This window comes from Azolla caroliniana, unplaced genomic scaffold (genome assembly GCF_043228905.1).
Source record: "Azolla caroliniana isolate FFs.n. ecotype wild unplaced genomic scaffold, voAzoCaro1.0.p SCAF_7, whole genome shotgun sequence".
Lineage (NCBI taxonomy): Eukaryota > Viridiplantae > Streptophyta > Polypodiopsida > Salviniales > Salviniaceae > Azolla > Azolla caroliniana.
In genome coordinates, this window is record NW_028230442.1 from 8050099 (window position 1) to 8062741 (window position 12643).

The 12643-nt window shown below is 42.2% G+C and overlaps 1 protein-coding gene across 1 annotated transcript; it reads right to left on the minus strand.

Annotated features, from left to right (window-relative positions):
* Nucleotides 1-11392: 11392 nt before the first annotated feature.
* LOC147861796 (myosin heavy chain, cardiac protein) lies at nucleotides 11393-12299 on the minus strand. The gene is made up of 2 exons (XM_087322592.1): nucleotides 12143-12299; nucleotides 11393-11963 (listed from the first exon to the last, which is right to left on the minus strand). The coding sequence occupies exons 1-2, from the start codon at nucleotides 12275-12277 to the stop codon at nucleotides 11781-11783; spliced, it is 318 nt and encodes a 105-aa protein (XP_087178718.1). The 5' UTR covers nucleotides 12278-12299; the 3' UTR covers nucleotides 11393-11780.
* Nucleotides 12300-12643: the final 344 nt, after the last annotated feature.

Consider the following 12643-nt stretch of genomic DNA (forward strand, 5'->3'; position numbering starts at 1 on the left):
TTGGATGGTGTTATGTTTGCTCAACTAATGAATGTACTGCATTTAAATTTTGAACAACATTCATGTTTCCTTCATCAGAAAGAATGTCGCTATGGAATGGCTTTCATTCTTGTTTATTCTTGATACGGAGCATCTACTATGGAGAAATACAATACGACTTGGACAACTTACTATGTGCAATATTTGTGTTTGCTTCTCAAATAGGTTTGATTATGTATATTATGAAGGGCATTCATGTTTTTGCTTCTGAGATAGATTAGTTACTATGTACTCTATGTGAAGGCCATTGCGTGTTTCATGCTCTGAGATAGGTCACTCAACCAACACCCAAAATTGCATGCAGCCACCATGCGGATTCTGGAATGAATCTCATTTCAGTATCTTGTCACTTGCGGAATGATGGACATTGTTCCTGATAAGGAAATTTATGAATATTCATGTTCGAGTATATAGGATTGATCTATAAATACACCATGATTGATATACATCATGGTCATTTCATCTATAGAACCAATATAAGGAGTTGTGGTCATATATTGGAGGTAACGAACATTGTAGACAAACTACCCTTTTTTCTTAAGGTACCTTTGTTCTTCCCTTGCCTGGGTTGCAAGATACATATTTGTTCATGGCAGATAGGTGGAATTCTCATGATTTGAGGGATTCAAGATATTTTTGGCTTCCTCTTACAATGGATGGTCCAGCTGATGAACCGTTGAATGATAATTTTGAATTTTCCCTTATGAGGGTGTCTATACATTGGCACAAAAGATGGAAACTTCCTGATGGATGGAAAACTACTATTAGAACATGATAGTGAAGAAAATGTAAAACGTGAAAAATCAAATTCAGCAATAATTTTCTTTGATGTTCCTGAAATTTGAGAACTACGTTTCTAAAACAGGCGGCTATTTGAAGCAGGACGAAATTTACTATGTGCTTGATTCTGGTTATTGTTTTATTCCATGAAAGCAGGTGTGTTTGATTGGCAGTTATTATGTGATGATGAGTTAAGAAGAATTCCAACATTTTGGAACCTGGATCAAAGGTTAAATAAGTACAAGCAGACATGGTTTATGTATGCTCTAAATTTATAGCTCTTTCATTTTGCTAAACAAATTGTGGCTTGTCTATAGATTAAACTGACAGTGTACAAAAATCAACCTGCAAGTACATTGTGTACTCTCCTCTGGATCAATGGTGTAGATTTCACTAATGGAAAATGGAGTTAGATTATCTCCTTCTACTTGGTCACAATTTGTAGTAGCTTTTTGCAGTAGAGCTTTTCATTGTTTTTCCTTTTTATTTATATGTTATATGTTAATCAAGTATGTGAAAGTGTTGTACAACATGTTTAATCCAAATGTACATTTCATAATGGGTACCTTAGAACTACATGCAAAATAAGCATCTTCTTATACAGATGGACATTTTGAGCAAAACTGGATATCTCAAAGATTAAGCATTTGTGCACTAAGAACTCAATGGTAGACCATTAGAACTCATAATATATGTTGTATTTATATATGAACTCTGTTTAAATTGATTGATTCATGTAATATATTATGTTTGAATTATCTGACATGATTATTCTGTAATCTACTTCAGAATATGCCAAGAACAGCAGGCATCACAGCAAAGGAACAGTATGGTTCAATTTATGTTGCACAGTAACACAGTATAGTAATTACTGATTCAGTTAATAGTTACCCAAACCATCATTTCAAATATGAGACCAAATATATATAAATATTTAAATGAGGTTTTCTCACAACCATATTGGCAATTAACAATACAATATGGTCTTATTCAATTTTTTATTTGTTACTTCTGAACGTTATACAAATGCACTCGAGGATGATCCTATACATGACCAAGATGGGGAGGCATCATCATGGTTGCTAAGGCGATTGGCAAGCTCAAGGTCATGGAGAATGTCACTAATTGAAGGTCTATCATAGCTCTGAGCTTGCACACAACCATATGCCACTTTCGCAATTATATGCGCTGCATGAGCAGGGTACAGGCCACCAAATCGTGGATCCATTAACTTCCCTCTCATTACTGTAAATGTCTGACATATATATATATTGTCAATTGAGCAAATATCACAGTAATAACAATAGAACAGTAATAAGAATCTTGTTATTCTTGTGGTTAATTTACAATCAAATGTACTTGTTGAAGTAAATCATGCCATGGGCAACATGTCTAATTTATTTATTTATTATTCTATGATAAGTGTTTTCTCACCACAATGAACTCTGCTTTGCCATTGTTCATATGTACCTTTCTGAGTGCCCTACTAAATTCTAATGTCCTTTAAAGTTTTGAGTTGTTTTAGATCTCAAGACTGTGCCTACTTTAGATGGTATAATAGACAACAAATTTACCCTTGCCTCGTTCTTTTCAACGTAATAAAGTATTGAGTGGCAATGACCACAACTACGGCATTTACTCTCTCGTTGGAACTAAGCAACTAACTAAGTCTTGCACAATGTTTCCATATGACATAAATGATCTATTGGCCCTTCTATAGTCCTATTTGGTGAGACACAACCTAGCGATGTGGGGGGTCTTTGCAATTAAAGCACCATGACCTAGATTGCATGATATGAGATCACTTCATCATTGTGTTCATTATCTTCCTTGTCATAGTTCCTATGACCTAGATATTGCATGACTCCCCCTTTGATATGTGACTTGTGTGGTGTAATCTATTTCTATGTGACGTGTAACACTTGATCCTCATGTTTACTATCTTCGTTATCATAGATCTTGTTACCTAGATATTGTGGGACTCCTTGCCCATTTGACCCAAGGCTCTACAAGGAAACAATTGCTAGGGTAAGATAGTTGGTGGGATTGTTATTGGGAACCTAGAACATGACATAGGGTGTGTGTTCTCATTGTCGATTGCGTATTTGGAGGGTTGTTCTACCTTTTTAGTATGGTGAGTGGTCAAAAGGAGTTATGTGATTTTCCCACCAAGATTCATGGTTTCCTCATTGAGTATTTGTAAACTCATAATTAAATACTTGAACCTCAAAAGTATTGTGCATGCATAGGTTTGATATTAGTTAATTGAAAAGGAAAATATGTAGAAGCTGTAACATATCACAATCGGCTCGGCCGGATAGAAACAGAGAAACAATGGAGATACACAGAGAGCAAGACAATGAATCTCTATTTCAAAAAGCTTTGTAAAAAACTCTGTACATAGAATGTGTTCAGATAGCACTTTTATACAAGTCCTTAAAAGGACTGACAGAAGTACTGACAAGTACTTCAATGCTCATAATTGAGCTCTGACATTAGCTCCTAAAAATATGCCTATCTACTAGGCTAGGATCGTAGGCCTCTAACGTCCTACCGGTTACATACGGATTTAGCTCCCTATTCTGGACATTGATCCACCTCTGGCTTATTTAGTCGATCTGGATCATGTTGAGCTTGTCTGCTCAACACTCCCTCTCAAGCTCAACTTGAGTTCGGATCATGGTGTCCGACTTTGCCAGCCCCTACTTCCGGCTTCTCCTGGCGTCTTCACGCCTCACTCGCGCTCCTCGATTGGCCCGTTTTCACATTTTGACCCCTATGGTCCAACACTATTTGGCCCCTCCGGTTTCTCGCTCCTCGACCATTATGGTCGGTTTGTCTGTTCTCCAAGCTCTTCCTAGCTTCGTTGTTGTCTCGGCACTCACGCCCCTTGATCCGTCAATTCTTCCGTATCGGTGTCGGCTTCGACCACCTTCTTGTCTGCCTGGCCTTCACAGGATCCGTCTCATCCCAATCATTCTTTCCTCCTAATCAGTTGTCTCTGATTCGTCTTCTTCAAAGCCCTTAACCACATCTAACCATGTATTGGTCCTAGCCTTCCTGCCCTTCTTGACATTACCTCCCCCTTGTTCGGTCGTCTTCAGCTTAGGCTCGCTCCTTTGGCCGCTCCCCCTAGATGTGTCCTCAGCTTCTTCAGTCGTCCCAAAGTCGAATTCTTCATCCGATTCGGATTTCCAGACTTCTTCTTCCACTCCCTTCGTCTTCTTCTACCCTTCCACTCCTTCTCCCCCTCAAGATCAGCATGTCAAGGTGCTGCAAACCAAGCGCTCCCAAGAATTGCCGCAACTTGTCTAAGCCAAGTGGTTTCGTGAAGATATCGGAAGTTTGCCAATTCGTCAGAACATACACAAGTTCCACTTCACTAGAACGGACTCAATTGCAAACAAAATGATAGTGCACCTCAATGTGCTTGGTTCGGGCGTGGAAGACGGGGTTTTTCGTCAACTGGATGATGTTGAGGTTGTCGCAATAGATCGTCGTCGGATCAGACACCTCCATCTGTCGATCCTTAAATAGCCTCTTGAGCCATATGGCTTCGCATGTCGCGATAGCCACTCCTCGATATTCGGCCTCCGTGGTTGACAAAATGACAATTGATTGACGAAATAGTACGATCGATCGTCCGAATACACCTGGGTGAAAATGTCTATTTTAACATGGCAAAGGAGACAACAACATTCTCTTTGTAGGAGAAACTTTAGGCCATGTACGAGAAAAACTCCTCATCCAAACTCATTGGTTCGAGAGTTATTCAATATGAAGATGAGAGTTACGGATCCGACGACCTCCCACATCAACGCCTTCAGCTGGGTGTTGTTTGAGCTCCCAAGGGATTAACTTCAAAGAAGAAGTTAAAGCCCTTGCCCTCCTTTCGAGCTTGCCGGCGAGTTGGGAGGTATCCTGTCTTACGTTCGCCAACAGTTGTCCAAATTTGAATCTGGACGAAACAATTGGACAAGTCCTCACTGAGGATATTCGACAAAAATCAATGGGTCTCACCATCGATGAATCGGTAAAAGCCCACCACTCAATCAAGATAGCAAAAGGAACCAACTGAAGTACCAGTCAACCGAGGAAGAGGGAAGATCAACATCAATCAAAGTCGAGGAATAATTGGTCAAACGCCTTTTGCACACATTGTAGAAAGGACGGCTAGAAACTTTCCGGCTACTGGTCTATTAAAAGAAAGGAGAACAATCGACGATTCGATCGAACACAAGGACAATCCGATTCAAACCGCTCTCTACCGACAATGAAGTCAATGTTGTTGAATCCCAGTCCGGAGAAATCCTCTCCTTGGAAAACGCCTCGACCGAAGAACTCCTCTACAGCGCCCAAGACGTGCGAACGTGGTTGCCTGACTCCAGCGCCACATTTCACGTGACCCCCGACATCGAATGGTTTTTAGACTTTAGTCGGAGCCAGCGGCAAAGTCTGACTTGGCAATGGGCAAGAGTGTGTAATCGTAGGGATCGACGAGGTCCCCATTCAATTGCGAAACGACAATACTATCACCCTGCACCGAGTCCAACACGTACCCGAGCTAAGGAGTCTTATCTCCATTGGCATGCTAGCCGAAGCCAGGTACCGAACCAGTCTCAGTAGTGAGTCGTCATGGATAATCAACCGAGGAAGTATGGCCGTTGGTTGTCCGGCCTTCGCCGCTGCTTTAGGATTTTCGGCCATTCTTACAGCCACGCCTGTTCTGCCGTCGCAATCTGGTTGGATCCAGTTGCTGGTTATTCTTGGCCACTGATTGTTTGTTGTCTGGCCATTGCAACTTCGGCCATTGCTCCATCGCCATCCGTCAATCTAGCCCTTACGGCCATCTCTCTAGCGCTCTATCTGGCTTGTTTGGCAGCTGTCCCGGCCGCCTTTCTCTCCATCTCTATCATCTGTATTCTGTCGTTGTTCGGTGTTTCGGTTGCCATCGCTTATCTTTATCTCTTGTCCATCTTCATCCGGCCTCTGTTCGGACGCTTGTCCGACCGCGACAGTTCCAGCCATGTCTTGTCGTTATTTCAGTCGTCGCTCAGCCCGGCCGCTTTCGTCCTTGCGTCGTTCGGCCACTCCGACTGCTCTTCGGTCGTGTCTTTTTGGCTTACGAGCCGTCATTTCCAGTCGTGCGTCCCGTCCGTCATCCCGACGGCATGTTTGCTTCCCCGGCCTTGACCAGCCCTCTGGCCGCTTCGGCTACTCCAGCCACTGTCCGGATATTTCCACCGATTTCCGGCCCTTTTGGCCGCTCTCCAACCACTTCGGTCGCTCCGGTTGCTCCTGTCCGGTCACTCTCCGGCCTATCCGACCGCTCGAACTATTGTCCGGTCGTCTCCATCTTCGTTGTTTTTCGGCACGAACGGCCATGTCTTTCCGGTTGTATCCATCCGGTTCATTCCAGTTTTTATTTTCCGTTTCTTCTATTCGGACCATTCCATCGTGTTTATGTGTTTTTCTCTAGCCCTCGTCTGTGGTTTTCTGCATCACGTCGTCTCATCTGACTTCTCCGTTTCTGGCTATGTCGTGTGTCCCTTTGGCATGTTTGGTCGTCCCTTTGTTGTCTAGCCCGTCCGTTGTCCGCCTTTGTCTAGTGTGTATCTGGCCATCTTCATCTCCGTTCTGGCTACGGTTCGGTTGTGTCTCGGCCGCCTCTGCAACCTTCTGATCATCGTTGCTATTCTGGCCGTCGTCCGTCCGGTGCTGTTGGTTCTTTGGTCGTCAATGTCTGGTTTGCGTTTGCATCTCTTCTCTGTCTTCTTTGGTCCTTCGGTGTTAACCAACTCTGGTTCTTGTTCCGATTCCGGTTCCAACTCTCTCCGCGCTGTTTCTTTTGGAACCATTGCCCGTGCATTCTCAGCACATCTTGCCGGTCTCCGCTCCACACACTACGACTTTCTCCGCAGTCTCCTGGTGGGCTTCTCTTTCCGGTCGTGCTAGCACCAGTTCCCTCTGCGTTGTTGTTTGTCCAGCCGTGCATCTTGCACCACGCTTTTGAGAACATGCACATTGTTGCTAACCGCTTTCGGAAACACGCACATGGACAGTAATCGCAACCTCACACAAACATTGTTGCCATTCATGCATTCCTCCATAGACTTCTTCCAACATCTTCACCGTCATTTTCACGTTTTGCCATTTCTTGCACTTAATCGCTATGGCTTGCACATCCGCGTATCATTCTTTGACTCCGTCTCCAAAGGGGGGTCGCCTTAGTGGTTTTAGGGTCAGGGTTAAGGACGATGATAATCATGATAAAGATAGACATGGTGGTTATGATGATGATGGAGAGTATGGGATTGATGGCGAGAGAGATCATGTGCATTGAGAAGCATTGCGGGGTGGGGGGGGGATGCCTAGAATGGCTCCACCCCCCTCCCAAGGGGGTTCAACGTAAGGGGAGAGAGAGAGAGAGAGAAATATGTCAAAGAGAGAGAGAGAGAGAGAGAGAGAGAGAAAGAAATGGTTATTCATGTTTCATTCATTCCCCATAAGGGGTTAAATAGTACAAGAGGGGGTAGATACATTGGGGTGTAAGCCCCATTGAGCATTCATACTGGACAGTTACTCACACCTCCTCGTATCCATCCACATGCACACACGTGTGCATGTGTTCACATACGTATAGACTCACAACGACATTTATACCCCCTACACATACACAACCTCATGATAGATAACATTCGACCCTCGCTCATAACACTTGACTCTCCGTACATCTCGTACGGGGTAACAACCCCCGACATCGAATGGTTTTTAGACTTTAGCCGGAGCCAGCGGCAAAGTCTGACTTGGCAATGGGCAAGAGTGCGTAATCGTAGGGATCGACGAGGTCCCCATTCAATTGCGGAACGACAATACTATCACCCTGCACCGAGTCCAACACGTACCCGAGCTAAGGAGTCTTATCTCCATTGGCATGCTAGCCGAAGCCAGGTACCGAACCAGTCTCAGTAGTGAGTCGTCATGGATAATCAGTCGAGGAAACATGAACATCGGGTGCAGATGCAAGTACAATAACCTGTATCCGCTAATGGCAATAAATCCAAAGGGCATAGTGAATGTAGTTGAATCGTCTTATTCAAACTTATGACATGGTTGACTCAACCATATGTCCCAAGTCAGATTGAACCGGCTGATGGCGATTGGTTGCCTCTCAAAACTCCAATAGAAGATGGACTTCTGCGAGCATCGTCGTTACGAGAAACAACCCGAAGTCCGCACTCTCTCCACGACGAGACGATACAACAACCCCTAGAACTGGTCCAGACGAACATATATGGGCCAATGCCCGAACGATCACTAGGAGGCTCTCGATACTTCATCACGTTCGTAGATGATTGTACACAGAAGGTTGGGGCTTACTCAATTAAGTCCAAAGATGAAGCACTCAAGGTCTTCTCTCGGTGGTTAGCCGAAGTGGAAAACCGATCAGGACACCGAGTGAAGACACTCCAGTCCAACTACGAAGGTGAATACACCTCCCAAGCCTCAAACTATCATGAACATCAACTCGAACCTTGTATATATATATATATATATATATATATATTTCTCCTAGGCAAACTTTATACTTTAATCTTTGTATAAAGGGTAACTTGTATGTAAGACTCAATATGTATGACTTGACATGCAAGTATGAGCATAATTAGCATGCATCACTTCATGTATAAAAAGGGTTTATCTCTCTTGTTAACATCAAGGAGATCAGCACCAATCATGGAATAGATATTCTCACTCGTTGTCATCAACTTCCCCATCTCCCTATCTTCCAATTGTTCATTCGTAACAGATTGATCTCCGTCCTTTTTCTTCTTTCTCAATACACTATCATGTCAGATTCATCTAGTAACCTTGAGCAAATTTTGGCGACCCTACAACAACTCAAACATGAGAATGCAAACTTGCAAAACTCTGTCTAAGAACTTTAGGCGGCCACAACGGTCATATCTCACCCAATTGTTGACTTTTCTGCCATAGACCCCAATGTCAACTTGGTAGATAAATTCAATGGAACAAGGTCATAGTTAAGAGGCACCATCAACTAGATTCGCCTTATTATTTGCCTTCAACCTCGACGTTATTTTGATGACTTTTGACGAGTTGGGCTCATCGACACGTTGCTAATAGGACAAGCCCAAGCTTGGTTTGCTCCTCTGGTGGAGACCTCTTCACCCCTCTTGACTTACTTCCAAGCATTTCTTACCGAATTTGAGGCAACTTTTGAGGAGACCGACAAACGACGAGCCACACTCAACAAACTATATGTGTTACAACAAGGAGAACATGCAGCATCAATCTATGCATCTAAATTTTGTCAACTCACATGCGATGTCGATTGGGACGAACAAGCCCTCCTCGATCAATTCCATCAAGGATTACAACGTGAGATAAAAAATCTTTTGCTTAACTTTCTTGAGCCCACATCTTTAAATGAGGCTAAGCTATGCACTGCGACAACCGTCTCTTTGAGTTCCGGCAAGAGGAACGTTGTCGTGAAGAAAACCGTCCACAAGCGGAATCGGTGCACCGGAGCGTAGGAACCGGCTCTTCATGCACGTACGTCTTATGTTGTACAAAGAGAGAATTAGGTACATAGAAGATCCTAGGTAGGTAGATTCGGTAGGTAGGAAGTTAATGGAAAATGGCTCCTTTCTTGCCTATAAAAGGAGGGAGACAGGGAAGAGGAAAGGGATCGCGGTTAGAGAGGACGAAGTGTTATCGGGTTGTCGGCGGAAGGCTTCTCTCTCTTCCATACTCCGTAGCTTCTTTCGGTGCAGGTTTCGGGAGGCTCGCGCTGCTCTAAGGAATGCCCGAGTGCTTCCAGCAGCACCTCCAACCTACTCCTTTCCTTCTGAGCGTTTACGAACAGGCATCGACATCTGTTCGCCGACCTGTTCGGTTGTAACCGACTTCGTGCTTCTTGTTGTTTGTCCTTGTTAATATATATAAACGTACATTCGTGTCTCTCTGCGTCGGTGTCCCACTCGCGTCTTTGTGTCGAAGGGTCGTGCCCCCTGTGAATCTACGCCCACACGTAGTGGGTCCCTTCCCTTCTCCTTTGTCTCTTGCTCTTCGGTACAAGACCCCCGAGGCCCCGCCTCATTCCACGCATCCGCGAGGAAAACCTCGACAACGTCCTCATCGAATCCATCCACCTTGGTTAGCCACTACACGAAATCACCTACCGTGGTTGACGGCCCCAACTCCCATGTCATCCTCCACTTCATCTTCAACTCCCGCTATAGATTCTAGCTCCCCAATGGAGATTGATCGAATTTGCTACTAACCGTTGACTAGTACTCTGCGTTGATACCACTGCATGTCTCTATTGTGACGGGCCAACTTGTGAGATCAAGTGCAAAGTAGTGTGAGGGCTCTGTACCACTAATATTGGTAATGAGATAAGGTTGGATACAATCAATAGGCATTCTTGCCTTATATTGAGACCAATATTTAAGGTTGACATTTGCAATGTAGTATTCTAGCTTTGTTCTCTTAGAATCTTCCCACTTCATCCTTAATAATTCCACTAACCTTTGCTCTATCATTACAAAATACATAGTATCACCCAAAAGCTCAAAAAGATCATCCACACCCCATCTTTTGAACCATTTTCTTATGTCAACAATCCAACCGAATGAGAAGGAGAATGGATTTGGGAAAAAGGGTGGACGAAACAAATCCAATTGTTAGTGACAAAAGAGACAAGGGAACAGAAGGGAGGTGAAGGGAGCAAGTTTGAAGCATGAGAAAAATGATAAAGCTTATATTAGCAAGCCAATTTAATTAATGTCCAAGATGGATGTTGATCTAATTGAATCTAGTGCCTCTTTTTAGTTAAGTATGGTCACCTACCTTTTCTTGCATTACATATGTATGTCAAATGAGCATAAACAATGTCTTATTTTAGTTAGAAATAAAGAATCTATAGTATAATGTGAGCAGATAAAAAATAGGGAAATTATGTGAGTTTAGGGTTTACTTTTATCCTCAAAATATAGGTTTTATGAGGAAGAGCCACAATGTTTTCCTAAAATTAGAGAATTTGTTTGAGCAATGACCTATGTTTTTGTATTGAAATGGGAGAAGCACCATGGAGCATTTCTTGACTAAATAAACTATACAATATAACTCTCAATTGACTATTTCCAAAACCACAAGCTTGTTTGTTGGGCATAACACTTCGGGCTATTAGGATTTCGGGTTTGGAAGTTGGGATACATTACACTCTTTTTTCATGGTGCCTTCATAGATTCTTGGGTAATTAATTGAGGCATCTTCACAAAGCCAATGTGTCACAAGGGAAAGTTGTGGAAACTCCCACTTTAGCAACTAATCATCTGAATTGTGGAAATTCATCAAGTACTTTTATGAAGGATGAAGAGAAAATTAAGCATAAAATAATCAGAATTTATCAGAGTTTTGGAGATTGGCCAAGCTTCAGTACTTAATTTATCCAAAAACACAACAATTGTGCCTGTATTATATATCAAATTTTTGACACAATATTGCTTGATGTTGAACGCTTTTGCACTATACATATATAGAGAAACAATAGTGAAAATGAGCTGCTATACATCCATAAAAACATCTTCAGTGTGTCTCTAATAACAGAGACAATTCATCCAGTAACAAAAAAACTATAGAAGAAGACAGAAAAGAAAACTAAAGAACAGCCATTCTGTAGTCTTCATCAAGTAGCAACTTCTCAAATAGATTTTGAGACTGTTTTTTTTCATTACATATATAACTCTAAAGTATCTATCTACCTATCTACCTACTACCCCTACATATCGTTTCTCTTAATCTTTGTAACAAAAAACTATAGAAAAGAACAGAAGAAGAAAACACAAGAGTATGTATGGATATCTATCTATCTATCTATCTATATATATATATAATTATTTATATGTAGATGTATATGTAGAAGATGTATATAAAAACTACCTTTTCGCACAAAAGAGTAGAAGTGCAGCTGATAAAGAAGCTAATAGTCTGAACTTTGGGTTTAACCATATGGCTCCTTTTCCTCCATTCTTCTGTGCCATACCACTAGGAGATGTTGAATTACTTCTTCCTATCTCAACTTTAAGATCTTTAATCTCCTTCTCTCTTTTCTCCACAATCTGATAAGCAATCAAACACAAAAGAAAAACATATGGGCTTAGGATTTAGGATTTATACCTTGCATAAGGAGTATGGATTATTAGACAATATCAATCTCTATCCTAGTTCAAAAACCTAATGAACCATTAAATTCTGAAAAACACCCGGGCTGGTTTAGCATGTTTAAGCATTTAATTACCTTTTGAAGCTTCCGTGTTTGGGCCCGAGCTTCTTGTAACCAAAACTCCAATTTCAAGACCCTCTTCTTCAGGTCCTGTTCTACCGTCAGGTGCCTCTCTCTCTGATAAACAAAAGAAAAAAGAAAATAAACCATCTGACTGATGGATGCATCGACAATTCAACACCTCAGAGCATGAAATTACATACATGTGTATCCTATCTATACATAACACATATCAATACACACACGCATTGTGTATAATGTGCATGTGGTATGCGTGTGTATGTATATGCTGTATGTGGTATGCAATATTCTGCATGTGCTATGAGTATGAGTATGCATAGACCATGTATGAGTATCCAAAGAGCATGAGTATGCATAGACCATGTATGAGTATGCATACACAGGTATGAGTATCCATAACCCTCGGTATGCATATGGTATGCGGTATGCGTATGCATATCCATGTATGAGCATCAATATGCCTCTGTATGTGCGTATGCTGAAGGGCGTTATGTA

What these genes read in the sequence shown, in the direction of transcription:
- LOC147861796 (XM_087322592.1), bottom strand. Translation starts at nt 12,277, where the DNA reads ATGGTTTATTTTCTTTTTTCTTTTGTTTATCAGAGAGAGAGGCACCTG. An exon ending in AAACACGGAAGCTTCAAAAG is followed by an intron (nt 11,964 to 12,142) that starts GTAATTAAATGC and finishes ATTGCTTATCAG; the next exon opens with ATTGTGGAGAAAAGAGAGAA.